At 40.8% G+C, this 14556-nt stretch overlaps 1 protein-coding gene across 7 annotated transcripts in view; it reads right to left on the minus strand.

Moving 5' to 3' along the window:
* NTNG1 (netrin G1) overlaps positions 1 to 14556 on the minus strand; it is a 158552-nt gene that overhangs the window by 78898 nt on the left and 65098 nt on the right. For all 7 annotated transcript variants that reach the window (XM_054833880.1, XM_054833881.1, XM_054833882.1 and 4 more), the window contains exon 3: positions 10236 to 10876. In XM_054833880.1, coding sequence (XP_054689855.1) covers positions 10236 to 10876 — 641 coding nt within the window. The remainder of the gene's footprint in view (positions 1 to 10235; positions 10877 to 14556) is intronic.

A 14556-nucleotide genomic window follows, 5' to 3' on the forward strand; every position in this document is an offset into this window, starting at 1 on the left:
TAAGTAAGGGAAGAAGAGGCCCACAGTTCAATAAATACAATGAGGAGATCTAGTGCAAATTAAAATGTGATGAGGCTATAAAAATACAGCCACGGTATGTAAGGTTAAAAACCCCAAGCCTCTCAAATAATCCTCCCTCTCCCCCCAAAACAAGAGATGAGAAGCATCCGATGACCAGGACATTTGTGCCACAGTGAATGCTAGCAACATATATCAAGTAAAACCTAAATGAATTTCATGGTCCCTCTCCTGCACAAAAGGCTACCAGAGGTTCGGGAATCCAGTTCATGTTCACAGGGCATGGCTTGACTTTTCTGAACAGGCCAAAATAAAAGCACTACAGCAGTATTACCAAATCAAAGAAGTTAAAATTACTGTGTTTATGGCAACTTCAGTAAACACCATTCCAAAGTCTAAAGATTCTTAATGCACGAGAGAGTTAAATGGGAAAATGAGTAAAATCAGTTTTACCAAATATAAAAGTCAGAAACAATAACCAGTCCTGCAACCGTTCTGTCTCTGATAACTTGCATTAAAATATATATAAAGTGTTCTGGGAACTGAAGCAATGCTTCAGTTCAATAAAACTAATGCAATTAAAGAGAAAGAATCCTGTTTTTCCCCTGCTTGCAATTTCAAATGAGAGCTTCCTAAAACTTGTGACCATTGCTGGAATCCAATTCAGGACCCTGGCTTATCAAATTCCCAGCTCTGGCACCATGCCTTTGAGGTATTATAAAGTGCTGCTCATCACACCAGCTCTGTCTATAAATACTCCAGATAACTTTAAAGTGCAGACACCCCATTTTGAGACAGGCAAGCGTTCACTGTGATTCAAAATGGAGTCACCAAATGTGTGCAGTCTTCAGCCAGCGCTTTTCTTGCAAGGCAACAAAGGTAAATGCGTTAGCACAAAAGCGTCTCCCTGTAACATTTTTTTAAACTTGGAAAGCTTTGTAGGACAGCACACCTACACCAAGCCGCAGGTTTCTGAGACCCTGTAGAGCAAGCATCTTATTCTGTAATTCATCCTGGGGCTGAGAAACTGCCAGGCTAATGAGCTCTCCTGCAGCCTCTTCCCCTGCAGGTGCTTCCCTGGAAGCACAACCTTAAATCAGACACCACCATGCCAGATGTAACCCCCCAAACAAACTCCATCCCCTCCCTCCCAAACTGGCTGAAGAGCGCCACAGCAGCACTAGCATCTGACTTTGATGAAATCGGAAACTTCTTTCCCATTCTGACAGTGGGAGCCGAATTAATTCCTCAGCTTCTTTAATGCTGAGCGCCACGTCTTGGGAATTCAGTACGGGAACATATTAATCTCTCTGATAGGTGATAATGCAATATATTACTGATGGGGGAGCCAGCACATCAGCACTGTGATAGTGACCCTGACCAGCAGATGACTGAATGGGTAAGGAGAGAAGGAGCTGCTCTAGCTTGAAGGCACAGCCTCAACTTTGGCAGGCAGTCCTTCACTCTTGTCCCACTACTAATTTTCCAACGCATTACTTTGTCACTTGGGTATCCAGAAATGCTCATTACGAAGGTATGTGACAGCCCCTGATAATACATGTCTGTGGCACAATAATTGATCCCTCTTTGCAGTGGTGATCTTTAACGCTCATAGGGCATGGTAGATTATTAGATAGAAGGCACCCTTTGATGGTCTCTAGTGTAATACGTTACCAGACAGCAATGTGCCAACTATCTATCACTTACAAAATAATGTCATCCCTGAAAAAAGGCCTGGCAGCAGGGGTTAAGGGAGGAAGAGAGTTTAATTCTATTTGGGGACGAAAAGATGTCCCGAGAAGAGCCGGCAGCCTGATTATTTATTGGCTGTTCAAAAGCACTCAACACAATCTAAGAAAAAGCTCAGGCTCTGAAATATGGTGGCTCACATTGCTGTTACCGACTCTAGCCTTGAAGTCAAGTTCATGCTGAAGAACAAAATTACGTCTTACAATATGTGGTTTACTTCTGCAAATGAAAAGGGTAAGAGACGTATTAGTAATGTTGGCATTAGCGGAGGCAGCTGTTTTTAGATATTTGGTATTTCAGGGATGTGAGTTTAGCAATGTTATTAGAAGTATCGCTTACTATATTCCTCTGCTAACTTTCCAACAGTGAGCAGATGGTTACCCTATTACCGACCATTTGCATTTAACATATTGTAATGATTTATATACCACATGTCACCAAGCAAAGTGAAAGCAGTCGATAGCAACTAATTAGTTGAGTGTGAAGACGCATATCTCAATGTATATATCCTTATTGTAATCAAATTTTATCTTTTTGGTTGTTAATAGGTTTAACATGCAGCGTAACAGAAATGCTGATGGCAGTAAAACACGGACCACCATGTCCCTCTGTCATCGGGCCAGCACTGCTATCATTAACATTTGTACCAGCACTCCCATTACATGTCTGTTTATGAGTGACTGTGCAGGGAGGACAGATTATAACAGTCCATTGTGCTTCTCTACCAATCTTTCTTAAGTGTATTTCAAAGTACTTTATAAATCTTAATATATCAGATACTGGCTCATATTACCGGCCAACACGCATCTAGAGAGGGTGGAAGCGAGGATACTGCATGGCAGAGAGGAAAGACATTCTGCTTTCCTCCCATAAAGACAGAAATGGATTTAAGGGTGAAAGTGAAAAGAATCACAAGGTCTTCCAGGGAGTTTACAAGGAGGAAGCAGACAACTATTGACATTTGCACAAACATCAAAGTCAGAGGATAGACTCAAGGATTCAAAGAAAGAGCATAACTTCAGAAAACTGCCCTCCAGCACTGGGCTATGGGCATGCATATATACCATACGTATTGCATTATCCATAGTGTGTCCCAAGGCCTGATCAGTCTTAACCCACAGTATGAAGCTATGGATTATCAGATTGTTTCTGAAATGTTTGTTTTTAGGCTTATTTTAAAACAGTGGTCATCACCCCAGAAACGTCAAAATAATCATCAGCGAGGTACAGCTATGTTACTCCTGAGTATGGCAGCATTTCCAGCAGAAAAGTCATACCAATCACTCCTTTTTATTAATTGCTACTTGCTTAGAAGTCTGGATAAACTGTTGTGTAAGCAACCAGATGCTGTCCACGGACGGACTCTAAGGCTCCAAGGACTCGGTGTGCTGCAAAAAATTAAAGGTGGTCTCCTACAGGAGTGGTAGTATAACAACAAGTTCTCCAGTTCCTGCTCCCTCCTAACGCCATTAGGATGCCTCTTGCCATTCAGCATCCTTTCATTTCCACAGTGTCCCACGAATCTAACCAGCATGGAGCCCGTTGTTCTGCAAAGGGCTGCAGCTAACATTATGCATTCCTGAATGTGTCAGCAGCCAGACTTTCTCTTAGGAATGCTACCTGCAGCATAACCCCTCGTCTCCTTTTCCCTGACCATATTACTGCCTGCTAATTCACAGCATTGCCATTTCTTTCTGTAGCTCTTCTCTTACTTTTCCATGAACAAGGTTATATTCTATGAACACAGAATTACAGCAGTGTTGAAAACTTACCCTGTTGTTCAGCCCAGTTAACAAGACGTTTTACTTGTTTTACTGAGGATCTCTGTTGCCGACTCATTTGCACTACGGCCCGCTGCGACCAGGTAAGAACCATGATGATCCCCTTTGTGCACTAGTACCGCTGGGGCCCATTAATCCCAGAGACGGACTCAAGAGTGAAGGGGAGGAAGGGTTCTCACAGACTCCACGTAATGAGACTATTAAACCTTGACCTTTACTAATTCACTTTCCAGTTTTCTGAATGGGTGTCTCCATGTGACTGTATCACTGGACTGTGCTGCTGTACATCAGCCTTATTATATGAAGATGAGAGAGGATGAAAAGACTGAGAGGTGTGGTTTTTTTCCCCCCTCATTTCTTTTGAACAGAAGCTGGGACAGTCTCCTTACTTCTGTCCTCCCTCCTTCCTTCCTTTCCTTCCTTTTGTCCTCCCTTCCTCTCCATCCATCATTTGTTTTCCCTCACTCCTATGTGGAACGCATTTGACACTCATTGGTTTAATACGGGTTAACTTCACTGAAATTAACCCTGATTTACAGAATGGCATCTGAAACTAGTATCAGGTCTGGTCTCTTGTTTCAATACTTAACTTATATAGGGACTGATACACGGCACTTACTATGGCACTGTACTAGAGAGAAATAGGAAAGGCAGCAAAGTTAACTCTCTTACTTTCAAATATTTCCCTAAATCATAGCTGAACGATGGCTCATTTACTACAACTAACAAAAAAGATTAATACAGAGAGAGAAACACCACCCGTATCAACAGAAAGCACATGGGTATTCTGGGTTCAACTACTACCTTCTGAGGCACTTCACGTGCCAGGAGTATCCAGGAAAAATCAGCTCCTAAGCATGTGTAATTAGGTACTGAGATGGACAAAACTAATGACAGGCAACCGCATCACGCTGTTTCCCATGGAAGGGATCGGAATGTTAAATTAAAAAACAAAAGGAAAAAACCCAACCCTACAAGTTGGCAGTTCCTGTTACTTATGAAATAGTTGGAAATTTTTAAACTTTTAAGATGATAATATGCTGTACCATTCCAGCTTTAACTTCAACCTGAAGGACATCCCTGTGCCAGGAATCATTTGTATATGTGATCCAGGAGATCCTTAAGCTTATTTCAGTGTTTGCATTAAATTGAACTCTTTTGAAATGAAAAGCTTAAAGGAAAGAAAGTTTCTGCAAGATATTGGAATCACTGAATTTATTCAGAAAGGCTCTTTGGATAGCTTTTCAGCATACAAAGTAATACAGAAAGAAAAATTCTCATTTCTTTCATCAGGAGTTTCATCTCCACTCCTTTAATGTTCAATGGCAAAATGAATTATACTACAAAAAGACTTGGTGCCTCTCCTCAAACACCCTGATCCTGCATGATACTGAGCTTCCTTGAAAGACAGCTGGGGGAGATCAGTATGGAAATACTTGACATCTTGCAAAATGAGCCAAGAAAAGATGATCAAATGCTAATGAGCAAAGGTGGTGAGTGAAACCTGGTGATTTAAACCCACTAGTTTCAAATGTGTATAGGAGAATTAGAGACCTAGCCAGCCGTCCAGACTAATGCTCCACTCTCCTTTCAGGCACTGCAAGACTGAGACAACTCTGAGCTGATGGACAGGAATGTGTCACCAGGATGGAGGGCGGAATCCAGTATTATTTGAACATGGGCAGGAGTAAAACCCACCCAGGATACCTGTACTGAGTAAACCACTGGAGACTGCTCATGTGTGAATAAACACAGTGACCATTTAATTATTTTAATTCCTGATGATCCTAGGTTTGTTTACAGAAAATGAAGGACTATTTTCCTTAGTGACGTATTATTACAGTAGATATATTAAAAAAACTAATTGCACTTGGGAGTTAAAGATAAATTGACATGCTCTTAAACACATACATTTCTTTTTTTTCCTGTTCTCTAATGAGTTCTTAATTTAATTGGAGAAACTGCTAGATTCCCTCCAAATACTAGTGAGAATCTCAAAGGAGAACAAGCTGCTTATGCAAGTGTTCTTGTGAAGCAAAGAGTATTCAAGTATGGTAAATAAATACTAGAGACAAGGATGGTATTCATTTGTATCCTCAAAAGCTTGAAGCCTACATATCTTCATAGTGATGGTCTGGTTCTGAGCTGAACAGTAATGAAAACGTTTTCTATTATAAATAAAACTAAAGCACTTCTATATATTACCACTTCCCTAGGACAAAGGTCTGCTTTTGGGGTAAATTACAGAGGGGTATTATTACAGCCTTGTCAAGTGTATGCCAGAGTAGTGTACAGATTTAATCCAATTAATCCATCCACCAGATGCATCTGTAGAACGAGCCAGAGGATGAAAGCTGGTAGAACTCAGCCTCGATGGTGTGACCGTCCACGAAGGCTGCAGTGCAAGCTCCAGGCTCAGAGGGACAGATCAGCTCTTTGGAAGAGGATGGGCACCTCCCTACCCAAGGTCCACAACAGCAATACTGAGTGGTTCAGGGTCCCAGCTGTAGGAGGGGCAGGCTCCCTAAAAAGACAAAAAAGCCTCAACCCCCTAAGTAGCAAATATGTTTTCCTTTAGAGTAATTTATTCAGAGTCTGAGATGGATTTAAAATTAGAAGAGATATGTGAGAGCAAGAAACTGTTAAAACTGTGAGGATACTTTTCACTTGTGTACTGCGAATTAGAGGTTTCTATTGCTGTTGGAACTGCAACTGTAGATGAGACAGGGTCGGAAAACCCTGGGGCTCAAATACAGAAGCTTCGAGGCGAGAAGAGTATAAAAATAAATTCCAATGGGCTTAATAACATTGTACAGAGACTGAATATTCTGGTGTCAGAAGGAAACTGGTGGCTCTTAGATCAAAACTAATCACCCAAAAGCAATAAGATCCTTTGTTTCAGCCAGCTAGTCATTCTGTCACCCACTGGGGCAATGTTTTTTTGCTAGCACCCCTAATTACGGTTCATTTACAGTGTATAAACATACATGTCACTGACACTGTAACAGTTAAAGCAAAAACACTTTGGAATAAACACGGTTAAACCTTTAGCAGCCTGATCCAAAATCTGCTAGGAACCTTTTGCTTGACTTCAAAGGAATTATTATCAGCATTTTAGTGAACTTCTACCAAAAAATGTCAAAAAGGGAGCTGTGCCTCACAGCTTACTGCCAGGACTGTCCTTCACGTGCAATCGAAGACAGGCAGAGCTCGCAGACAGTCCAGGACACCTCTGCAGGCAGCGAAGTGAGAGAAACCTTCTCGAGGTTACCACACAGGACACCCTCCGATTCCCTGCAGCAAGGCCAGATGAGGGGAAAAATGTCTGCTCTTTCTTAGTTTCCCATCCCAGAAGACTTTATTTATGCATTAGTCGACCTTTCTAGCCGTTAGGACCATCTTGCTTCAGCAGTTAATTAACACAAGTGCCATAATTTAATACAGTTAATGCTACTTGATGCCCTTTAATGTACCTTCCATTAGTGATATTATTGTAGTATTACCCTGTAAATTAAAATGAGATCAAGACTAAGAGAGGCTCTCTTTAATTAAGGTACTGGCACACTGCATCGTCCATTATTCACTAGAAAAAAAATCACTCTGATTTAGTGAAGCAGACCATCAGTAAGTCAGAATTAGTTCATGTGGATTATTAGGTTTCTTGAATAATGTGAGCACAATGGGGTTCCTGAAATTGCTAACAGCCACATTTCTTTTTTTTTCACTATCTTAATAAATACACAATGGAAGTGGTAAGTTGAAGATGAATAAACAGGTGGTAATAGAGGAGGTAAGGTGTTCAGCGAGAGTACACAGGTTTTCATCTCTAATGCAACATACATCAGGCTTATTTCACACCAAAATGCAAAGCAATGACAAAACAAACCCTATATTAAGTGAGCAAATCTCCTACCTATAATTCGTTGTGAAGTATCAACCACTCCAGCATCTCGTATACTAAATATGGCATCTTTAAGATAGATGCTTTTCCCTGTCATTGATCCTTAAAATACAATGTGAAACAAATTACATTTTATGCTGCCTTTAGAAATATTCTATTATTAGCTTTGGTGATTTTAACTATCTTTCACCTTACTGCACTTTTTGCAGTAAAAGGACTAGCTTTAAAATATGTCTGCCAGCATCACCCATTCACCACATGGGAAACTCCCCGGTAAGGTCCCTTTGTAGCCTGTCCTCATGGAACAGTCTAGTCTAGCTTTACTAAATGTATATAAATATTTAGGTCTGGAAGCCCAGAATGTGAAACATTGTAGCAAAAATAAGTAAATAAATATAAAAAAGTAACTTAAGTTCCAGTTAACAACCTAAAGGAACTGCAAGGGCTGGAAAGCTCAGCTGAATCGGCAGCAGCAGCACGACCCCTGGTAGCCCTTGCTCCCCTCCCTCGCGTTCCCATGCTCAGGGCATGCCAGGGTACACGACCTTATCGCTGATTTGGAGACTCTTTGGGGGGGCTCTATAAGGGTTCTGGTAGGAGACCAAAAATATCTAAATCCAGCTGAAATGGGCGTATTGCAAATTACCTTTGCTGTGACTAAATGATCAGGGGCTGTGTGCTGCAGCCCCACAGCTACTTAGCAGTAAGCAAGCCCATCAAGTCTGTAACCAGGAGGGCTCACTACATACTGAAGGAAAGGCCACCAAATCCCTAAAGAGCTGTTCTTCTCATTAGCAGAAGAGTGATAAGAATTGACGTGAATCTAATCTAGTGAGATACTATTACACATCAGATAGTTCTTCTAAAGCATGTGTCCAATTACTGCAGCATTTAGACAACAAGCATCAGCATCAGATAAGTTCTCTGTACAGTCACGCTTCATTTTTATAGATAATTTTTCACAAGAATGTCTTGCCCCAGATGTGCTCAGAAGGTTTCTGTTTCTAATTTGCATGCAATGCACTCTTTTTTTTAATCCTTCAGATGCTTTCTTTGATAAAGTACTGATAGTCTAACTGAAGTCAGACTAAGCTCCAAATGGGTTTTTCAGATGGGGAGCAGCTTTTCCTTAAAGAGCAAGGACCTTCAGATCCCGAGCTTTGACATGATCCCTCTGTAGAGCTAACCTACGTGGGGCCCGATGGAGAAAGGATACACATTAAATAGAACATATGTCTTATTTTTTTATATACTGAGGCTAATGTTACTAAATTATTTCAAACAGTATCTTAAGCTGTCCATGATCCACTTAGCCCTCTCAAGAGACTTCTGAAAAATAATTTACAATGTAAGTAATGAGAGTTACAATACGAATTCTGAAAATAGCAACATTTATCTTACACTTTCACATGTTCAGTTAGTGATTCTGTATGTATGCGTATGTATTTGGTGTTGCCACAGAAGACTGTAACTACATGCTAAATCTACGGTCCTCAGAAATGTATTTTGATGTCATATAAAAATATATTGGTACTGCAAAAGCACTCAGGCATTCAAATCTGTATGTGGCATCAATTCTTCCTTTATATAAAGTTAAAGGAATATTTTTCAATAGATTACCTCACAGTCACTTGATTCTATTTTGATTTTATATATCAATTTTTGCAATATGGAAATGCTTATGAACATGAAAGGCTTGTATAAAAGAGGTAGAAAATGGCAAACTCACTACAGGAGTAATAAAAATATAGTCACCAGTGTTTTATATGATCATTGTCTCTATATTTTTTTCACTCACTCTTGTGTCTACAAAAAACGCCCTGGCCTCCTAAGATATATTAGCTTTTCTGTTCGCTTTGATACTTACCTTCTCTTAAAAAAAAAAAAAAGTTTTTTAAAAAGGAAGATTTGAACTCTATAGGAGAAACAGAGGAGAAGGAAAAGGTACATTGAAGAGGTGAGTGAATTGCTAATAGAGAAAGTCCCATTTATTTCTTCTGAACAAATTGGTACCCAAGACACACGTAAGGGGTATCACCCTCCTGCTAGAGGTCATCAGTCAATTGCTAGTTTGAGTTGGGAAGAAGATTTCCCGATAGGAATGTTATTGCACTGTTATTATTTTCGGGACTACGGCACCTGATACCAGCCACTGGTTGTCCCAGAGGGACTATTTGTCTTGAACCCAGCTGAGTAATCATCTTTGTTATATTCAAATCAGTCGCTCCAAAACACTGTTGTGGTTTTTTTTTTTTTCATTTTACTTCAGCTCCACTGCATTTCAGAGCTAATTAAAGCACAAGGAATGGACTCTAATCTCTGCTGCCTTCCTTGTTCACAGGCAGTTCACAGCCGGACCTAGTGCGAAGGGTCTGCACAAGGGCTGCTGTATCAATCAGAGCTTACATGAAAGGCCTGAAAAAGTCAAATGATAAAACAGAATCTCTCTTTTTGGTTAACTGCCATCAGGTGATGCTCCAACCATAAAAAGCAGAAAATGTCCTTACGCTAGGGCAAGTTTCTTAGCCAACATAAGAAACTGTTAATATTATCCAGCTCATGAGACCTAGGGCTTAAGATCCCAGGCTAGGGACAGTGAACACCCAGGACTTCGTGCTACTGAGTCAGAAACTTCTCGTATGAACAGAAACAGACATCGACTGCACCAGATTTCCAATGAACACAACTTGGCAGAAAATTTCATCACGTTTGGGGACATAAACAGTTTTGAATAACTTCTAAAACCAAACAAACATGCCTGTTTCTAAAGGTATGTATTCCCTTACCTTCCGTATACCCTTATGTCTGAAATTGCATAAAAGTAGCGTGCCAGGTGTTGCTCATCTACATATATTTCTCCAGTTGCTGGCCTAAGCAGTCTTATCCTCAGATCCGTGATGGTAAAGAAATCTCTTAACTTCTTGGTCGTGTCAAGCTGGCCATAAAGAGAAGCCATGTTATGAAGCCGAGGTCCAGCAAAAAAAGCAAATCTATCTTTGATTTCAAAGTGGATTATTTTACTATTTGTCATGTACCCAGTAGAGTATTCCTCTGTGCAAATGATTTCTAGGACTGTGTGCTGTGATAAATCCCTCACTGATTTTGGATCCATGTGGAAAGCATCTAAGCAGTCTGTGGCATAGTATTGGTAGGGCTGCCATGTTCGTCCATAGTCAAGCGATTTCTCCAGGATCATTTGGTCTGGACGGCCAGATTCAAAAGTGATAACTATGTTATCTGTAAGCTCAATGGTTTTGTTCCAGGAGAGCGTAATATTAACATGAAGAGGCTTTGGATAATCCTTCCAAGTCGTGGACTGCCAGAATGTGGAAGGATGTCTTCCTTCGAGATCAAACATCAGTTCCGGAGGATGAGCCAGTTCTTGGGTACTCGCATCGCATTCATTATTGCACATGTAGGGATTCCCCTGGAAAAGAGCAAAGCAGTGTTACGAGAGACATGGTATAGGTGACTGTGACACAGAAAGAGGTTTCTTGTCTGCCACATGAGAACTGCTGCTCTTTCTCCAGGAGTGAAACCAAGAAAGAAAAAACAAATGCTTGCAAGGAATACCTTTATCTTAACGAGATTCATCCTGGCCGTTTTACCTGTTAAAGTACACACACATATAGAGCTCCCTTGCTTTTGTAACAGAAACATTTTCTTGGTATGTTTTAGAGAAAGAAAAGAGTTTGTTTACCCTGAATGACTTGGACCAGCGATCGAGTCACAAAAGACTGAAAACAGTAAGCAAGGCTCTAATAGCTCAGTAACTCCAACTCTTCCTAGAAAGATGCAGCAGTTGAAGAGAATTTCTTTTGAAAACATGTTCCTCAAAAGCTCTGCTCACAAAAGAAGTAATTTTTAGGGCAAGTGTTTTGAGGTCAGCAGTGCAGCCCGTATGTACTTGGTATGAACCAGTACCCAGTACATCTTCAAGTTTCCTTTTGCCCGCATGTGAAATTTATCATGCTTAACCGTGCTCCCAACTTAGCACTGGCTTGCCTTAAAACACACTTACCACCAAAAGCCGCGAGAAAAACAGTGCTCTGCCAGCTCTGGGGCTTGATGCAGACATCTGCCATCTTATTACAGGATAGCAAAGTACTTCAGGAAAGACTTTTCACAAGGCACCGGCTCCAATTTATCAGGACAAGATAATCCAGCACTTGATTAGGTGGGAGATGTCAGCAGCTCCAGCTGGAACACTGCCGAGGTGGCTGGAGCTCTGAACTGGGGGTTGAGTTAAAAACAGCAACAAAAGAAAGCTTGCCAATAGTGCACAGCTTTTACTGCTGCTTGTCCTCTGTAGCAAGGTGAAAGTGAATTATTCTCTTCCTGGCCTTTTGATGCATTAACTTGCACACTACAATCTTCTGCTTCTTGACAAAGGCTATTTTGGCTGCAGATTGGGGATATCTTGCAGCAGTTGCCAAGATATCAGACCCTGTAGGCTGCACTGAATCACATCTATCTCATTTCGGTTTTCAACAGTACATTAATATTTTGCTACTTGTTCATTCTGCGTTTGTTCCAGAGAGCAACCGCTGCTCTGTATCCTTCCCTCCGCCTCACAAACAGGTCGTGGAAGCAGCCATGCCTCTTTCACTGATGGGCAGCACTGCTGGGGAAAAAGATGCACGTGCCTACACCTTGCAGTGCTCGATAGAGGCTAAGCATAGCTGCTGTTGTCATTAATCAGAGTTCCCCTCACCTTCCCTGAAAACAGAACAAGCCCTGGTATGATTATCAACATTTTCTTTTCTTATAATTACACTTATGCTTCTCTCCATTTCAAAGCCTCAGGGCAATGAAGCGATTCAATGCCATCCAGTGTGAGAGATGGGTTTCAAACATGAGTTTCCACCTTGGCCACTGCTCTGCTCCTTAACGTACTCCCACGAAACATGAGCAAAAGGACTTCTGCACTCACTTTGACCTCCCCACCGGCAACTTCCTTTTACCTGGGCAGGGAAATACTATTTTCTTTCTCTCTCTTTCCCATTAACACAGCTGAATGCTAAAACTGACAACGATTCACTGGGACTCAAAGTTAGGAGAAAAACTACAAGACAACAGAAAGGGTTATTTGAAAAGCAGCACATTGCTTGTTATACTGACAGCTTCAAAGCATGCAGCTGTAACTGGAAATACCCTGCAAAACATGTCTATAATAAGTCCCTGTTACAGCTCTGATTTCAAGCTCACGGTTGCTATTTCTATGTCTTCCTTTTGAATAAAACAGTGAAAATAAAAAATAAGTTTCAAGCAGAATAGAGAAAACACCGAATTTTTTATTATTTAAGCTCCATTTAATATATCAGATACAAACACCAGTATTTGCTAACTTACTTAGGCCCTTTCTTTTCCTTAGGGAAAATAGACATATTGTGAAATCTGTAAGGTTCCAGACCCTTTGACTATACATAAATATCAATTTTGCAGAAAATGCTAGAATTGTGTAAATCACACCTTTCTGAGATTTACTAGAAAAATCTGGTCACTTCTATACCTGTCACCATGAGGCTGCCTGCATACTTATAATGTATATGCTTCTGTCATCGCTTTGGTAACAGCAGCTTCACTGGGAGGTCATGGGTATCGAAACCCAGCAAATAAATGCCCTGGGTAGCCAGACAGGTGCATAAAGCAATGCTGAGGGATGGCTTCGGTTTCCTGCTCCACAAGCAGCTGCTGAGTCTGTTGTGATTCTTCATGTAAAAAACTAAATCTGCTCTGATCCGCTCGCCCCTGGATGCTGGAGCAGGCATGTTTTATGGCTTCCAGCGGGTAACCCAGATTGTGTGGGATGTATTGTTTCTTTCTGTATGTAAGAGTTGATTTCTTTTGCTTCCTTTTTCTTTCACTTTTTCCTTTTTAGCAAAAGCTGAGGTGCCAATACAATCAGAGAACGCTGGGAGATGGGACTCTAACAAAACACAAGCTAGCGTAAATGCAGTGAGATCATGAGAGCTGGGAGCAATAAGGTAACCTAAAAGAATGGTGCAGTAAATGCTAAAAATCAGCCCTAGCTTGCTACTGAATGGAAGTCTACATCTCTGTGGGCACAAAGCTTTTTCAGAAAGATGAGGGTATTCCAGTTAATGGCAGGGTATAGTGAGCAATGGGTCAGAATCACAGCGCTGTCCTGCACCTGAAACTCTGACCAGCGGTAACTTCAGTGGCACAACCCGCCGCTGAAACCCCGGGGTAAGGACATCGCTGCAAATGAGAATCCTAATAAAAAGCTTCAGGCATATCCTCTCCAATAAACTGAATTATTCTTTTAATTTTATAGTACGCAATTCTCTTTTAAGAGGCGAATGATTTGATGACACCAAAATAACCTGTGTGGAGTTCAGTATTCTAGAGAGGAAATTAGGAGAAAAAAAAAATCTAAGCTGATATAAGCCGATAAAATAAATGTCGTGAATTCTAACACAGGGAGGGGGAGAGAAATTATGAGTTTAGGTAAGTTGCCCTCTGCCTACTGACATGGCAGTCACTGATGTAATTTTGAAATATTTAACGTGGTTATTGCTTCAGAGGCTTGGAGTCAGATTCCCATTTTCTCTACCAGCAACTTGGCTTTAAACTGCTTCTAATTCATCTTAAATGTAATTTGCGTGTTAAGTCATACTTACATTACCAAAACAGCGTAAAGGGATCTTAGCCTACACGAATGCCCCTTAGTACACATTAGTACGAAAACAATTAATTTAACTCAGATTAGTTACATATTTTAATGTCTTGATGTCGGTGATAATCTTCTTTAAGACCTCTATTTCAGTAAAATGAATACAACAGAGAAACTTTCCCCAATTTGTGATAAGTAAGCCCAATCTGTGTTAGGGACATCTAAAGGGCCGGAGCATTAGCAGCTGTAAGTAATTTTGTGACCAGCAGGCAGCTGTAAATAAATCTTCATTTAAGCCTTCCAAGCAGCAGCTCTTCAGCTGGACAAGGTGGAAAATATCTGTAACTTTTCAAAATGCTATTTAAGCCATTAGGAGATATCTAAATAATTAAACACTAATAAATACTTGTAAACACTTTACTGCCAATTAGAGTAAAAGGTAGCTGAGGCATTCCCAACACCACAACCAT

The sequence above is a fragment of the Grus americana genome, chromosome 8 (genome assembly GCF_028858705.1).
Source record: "Grus americana isolate bGruAme1 chromosome 8, bGruAme1.mat, whole genome shotgun sequence".
Taxonomy (NCBI): Eukaryota; Metazoa; Chordata; class Aves; order Gruiformes; family Gruidae; genus Grus; species Grus americana.